The sequence below is a fragment of the Myotis brandtii genome, unplaced genomic scaffold (assembly GCF_000412655.1).
Source record: "Myotis brandtii unplaced genomic scaffold, ASM41265v1 scaffold6, whole genome shotgun sequence".
In the NCBI taxonomy this organism is placed as follows: Eukaryota; Metazoa; Chordata; class Mammalia; order Chiroptera; family Vespertilionidae; genus Myotis; species Myotis brandtii.
In genome coordinates this window covers 3,813,501-3,818,069 of record NW_005370271.1, presented here as the reverse complement: position 1 = coordinate 3,818,069, position 4,569 = coordinate 3,813,501, and the positions used below count along the sequence as shown (strand labels likewise).

Here is a 4,569-nt window from a genome sequence, read left to right as displayed (position 1 = left end):
CCGTGGACGGGGCTCACCTGGCCAGGCCCTCCCGGGCCATCTCTGCTTGGCAGGAACTGCTCCCATGACAAGGTGGTGTCCATGCTGCAGGGCAGTGGCGCGATGCCCACCCTGGTGGTAGAGGAGGGGCTCGTCCCGTTCCCCAGCGGTGAGACCCCCCACTCCACAGAGACCCTGAGGGCCCCCCTGTGCTTACCCCCCAAACCCACAGCGTCCCCCCCTTGGTGCTGTGGACCCCAGTGGGACCGTCTCAGGCACCTGCCTGGCTCTCCCTCCATCCCCAGCTGCGGCCGCAGATGTGCCTCCCAATGCAGGGTGCCCACAGCCACACCCAGACAGGAGGGCCCCCGGGCCTGGGGACGCCTGGTCACCTGGGCCTCTCCTGCCTGTGACCCTGCAGACTCCGATTCTTTGGATTCCTCCAGCCCGTCGGCGGCGCTCACCTCCCTGCAGTGGGTGGCGGACATCCTGCCGGCCAGCATCCGCGTGCAAGGGAGGACCTTCAGCCAGCAGCTGGAGCGCCTGCTCACGCCTCCCGAGCGCTACGGGGTCTGCCGGGCCCTCGAGAGCTTCTTCCAACACAGGTGGCCAGGCCGGAGCAGGGGCGGGGACCTGCCCTGGGTGGGCCCCAAATCCTGCCCCGACTCACCGTTGGGGTCCACCTGCTCAGCCTCCTCGCTCCCTTCTCCTGGGGAGGCTCAAAGAAAGCAGCAGCTGGAACCAGGGGTCCCCAGGTGGGGACAGTTGGGCTGCCCCAGAGCAAACTCTGCCTCTGGAACCTCCTAGCCCCTGAGCTGCGCAAGTGACAGCCTGGTCTGCCACGTGAAGGAGACTGTGGTCACCTGCAGCGTTGATGGTGGGACCCTCACAGGGATGGTGCCTCCAGGGTCAGCAAGGCCCCAAGATGCCCAGCGCCCGGGGCCCGCGTTGGGGGTGGTTGGGTATCTTTCTTTTTCTTTTTGCACTTCAGGGGCAGCAGGCTGCGTTATCACACTCCTCAGCCACGGTCTGTGCAAAGCTCCTCACTTGTTCATCCTTTTCCTCTTTTTGTTTAAAGAGTTGTATGGAGACATATTTCACGTGCCGTGCAATTCCTCCATCTGAGTGTGACTTCAGTGCACTGGTTTTTAGTATATTCACACTAAACACACTCAATTTTAGAACATGTTCATCACCTCGAAAAGAACCCTGCACGCTTTCACCGTCGCCCGCCTTCTCTGCTCCTGCTCATCGGGCACAACCATGAACCCACTTTCTGTCTCTATAATTTCTTCTTTTTAAATGTATTTTTATTGATTTCGGAAAGGAAGGGAGAGGGAGAGAGGGATAGAAGCATCAACGATGAGAGAAAACCATTGATCGGCTGCCTCTTGCACACCCCACACTGGGGATCAAGCCGGCAACCCAGGCATGTGCCCTGACCCGGAATCAAACCGTGACCCGGTTCATAGATCGACACTCATCCACTGAGCCACACCAGCTGGGCTGTTTCTATTCGACACTCAACCACTGAGCCACACCAGCTGGGCTGTCTCTATAATTTCTTTTTAAAAAAATATATTTTATTGATTTTTTACAGAGAGGAAGGGAGAGGGATAGAGAGTTAGAAACATCGATGAGAGAGAAACATCGATCAGCTGCCTCCTGCACATCTCCTACTGGGGATGTGTCCGCAACCCAGGTACATGCCCTTGACCGGAATCGAACCTGGGACCTTTCAGTCCGCAGGCCGACGCCCCATCCACTGAGCCAAACCGGTTTTGGCTAATTTCCGCAACCAAGGTACATGCCCTTGACCGGAATCGAACCTGGGACCCTTCAGTCCGCAGGCTGACGCTCTATCCACTGAGCCAAACCGGTTAGGGCTGTCTCTATCGTTTCCCTGTTCATTTTACATGAACAGAATGGTACAATATATGGATTTTTGTGTCTACTTCTTTCCCTTAGAGCAGTGGTTCTCAACCTTCCTAATGCTGCGACCCTTTAATACAGTTCCTCATGTTGTGGTGACCCCCCAACCATAAAATTATTTTCGTTGCTATTTCATAACTGTAATTTTGCTACTGTTATGAATCGTAATGAAAATATCTGATATGCAGGATGTATTTTCATTGTTACAAATTGAACATAATTAAAGCCTAGTGATTCATTACAAAAACAATATGTAATTATATATGTGTTTTCCGATGGTCTTAGGCGACCCCTGTGAAAGGGTCGTTCGACCCCCAGGTTGAGAACCGCTGCCTTAGAGGGTTGTCAACGTTCATCCAAGTTATAGCATCAAGTAGCATCGTTTCTTTTTTATGGCTGAGAATATTCCATTGCATGGACAGAACACATTATGTTGGTCCCCCCTCAGTTGATGGACCTGTGGGTGCTTCCGCCTTTCATTTCCTTTTGGCCCCACCCCCTCTCCCTCGCCCCTCCCGGCGTTTACTGGGCACCGCTTCGTCTGAAGGTGTTCTTGAACAGTGGGCATTGCTGTTCCGCGTGGTGTTTTTATTTCACATCATCATGTGCTCTGTGCTGCATTCTGTGTCTGGCAGTTCTCCCACCAAGTGCCCTGTCTCTGGATCTGTCCACGTGGCTCTGCGGACATTGAACGCCCTGTTTCCACTGCAGCCACATTCCCTGGGCCCACAGCCACTGTCTCCTCTCTTTACCTCTCCTGCGGCGGACACGGGGCCGCCTCCCGCGGCTCCAGCGCAATAACACTGTGCTGAACGTCACTGTGCTCATCCCCGGGGAGCTGTGTACCATTCATTGAAATTTATGTCTGAGAGGAAATTGCCGGATGCTAAGGTATTTGTTTACTGAGCTGGACAAGGCTGTGCCGAACTGCTTCCCCGAGCTCTGGTTTTACCCGCACCAGCGGTGCAGGAGGGCTCCCCCAGCCCCGGGTCCTCGCCGCCATATGGCACTATCCAGCTTTCTATTTTTGCTAGTCTTTTTGGCCATAAAGTCACATCTTATTTGGTTTTTATTTAAAAATATTTTTTTATTGATTTCGGAGAGGAAGGGAGAGGAAGAAAGAGAGAAACATCAATGATGAGAGAGAATCATGGATCAGCTGCCTCCTGCACGCCCCACACTGGGGATCGAGCCCGCAACCTGGGCATGTGCCCTGCCCGGGAATCAAACTATGACCTCCTGGTTCATAGGTCAACACTCAGCCACTGAGCCACGCCAGCCTGGCAAGGGTTTTTAATTACTAATTATTTTAGACATCCGTTAATATCCTCGTTAACTTTTTTCATTTTCTTTTCCATAAGTTACCCGTTCAGACCTGCTGTCCATTTTTGGTTTGTTGGGCTTTTTGTTCTTGTGGATTTGCAGGAGTTCCGTGTATACGTGAGGCACTGGTTCCTTGTTGGTTTTGAATATTGTCACTATCTCCTCCCATTTGCCACTTCTGTTAGTATTGACATTTTACGAAGTCCTTCCTTGCCTCTAGTGGTTCTCAACCTTCCTAATGCCACGGTCCTTTAATACAGTTCCTCATGTGGTGACCCCCAACCATAAAATTATTTTCGTTGCTACTTCATAACTGTAATGTTGCTACTGTTATGAATCATAATGTAAATATCTGATATGCAGGATGTATTTTCAGGGGTCGTGACCCACAGGTTGAGAACCGCTGCAGCTCAAGAGATGGTTTCCTGCTTTCTCTTCTGCTAAGTTTATAATTGTATCTTCACGCTTCGGTTTTCATCCACCTAGAGTTCATCTTTATGCCAGGTCCTGTGTGAGGACACAGTTTTACTTTTTCCTCATAATGCAGAGGTCAGCACACTATTTCTGTGAGGGGCTGGAGAGTCAATATTTCAGGCTTTTGGGGCCATACAGTCTCCATTGAAACTATTCAACTCCACTGTTGTAGCTTGAAAACAGCCATAGGCAATCTATAAGCAAACAAGCAGGCCTTGTTCCAATAAAACTTTCTTCACAAACACAGATTTGGGCCCAGAGGCCGTCATTTGCTGATCCCCGGCACAGTGCTCGGCTTTCCCAATACACGCCATGCATTCCAATCTTCACAACAGCTCTGGGCAGTAGATGTCATTTTTACCCCCATTTCACAGATGAGGAAACTGAGGCAGAGAGCTAAGTAACCTGAGAAAGGTCACTTGGCTTGTACGTGGTGGAGGCAGGACTTGAATCTGGGCAGTTGTCCCCAGGGCCTGCCTTCCTGCCCAGCTCTCTGTCTTGGCAGTGGGAAGGGGGGCAGGGCAGGAGCCCGAACTCTGTGGCCTGGAAGTGCCCCCCTTATCCGTCCCCACCCCATTCCCTAAGGTGAGGCCCTGAGTAGTGAACCCCTGGCTCCTGCGCCTCCCCCAGGAACATCGACACCCTCATCGTCGACGTCTACCCGGTGCTGGACACGCCCGCCAAGCAGGTGCTCTGGCAGTTCGTCTACCAGCTGCTGACTTACGAGGAGCAGGAGCTCTGCCATGAGAAGATCGCGTGTTTCCTGGGCTACACGGCCATGACCGGTGAGCAGCCCTCCCCCAGCCCACCCCCTTGCCCCCCCAGGTGAGCAGCCCTCCCCCCAGCCCCGCCCTCTGCCCC

General features: G+C 52.9%; 1 protein-coding gene across 1 annotated transcript in view; it reads left to right on the top strand.

Annotated features, from left to right (window-relative positions):
- The window catches only part of GRID2IP (glutamate receptor, ionotropic, delta 2 (Grid2) interacting protein), a 28,688-nt gene that overhangs the window by 11,471 nt on the left and 12,648 nt on the right, over positions 1-4,569 (top strand). The window contains exons 5-7 of the mRNA XM_014550328.1: positions 54-148; positions 401-584; positions 4,339-4,493. Of these exons, the coding sequence (XP_014405814.1) occupies positions 54-148; positions 401-584; positions 4,339-4,493 (434 nt within the window). The remainder of the gene's footprint in view (positions 1-53; positions 149-400; positions 585-4,338; positions 4,494-4,569) is intronic.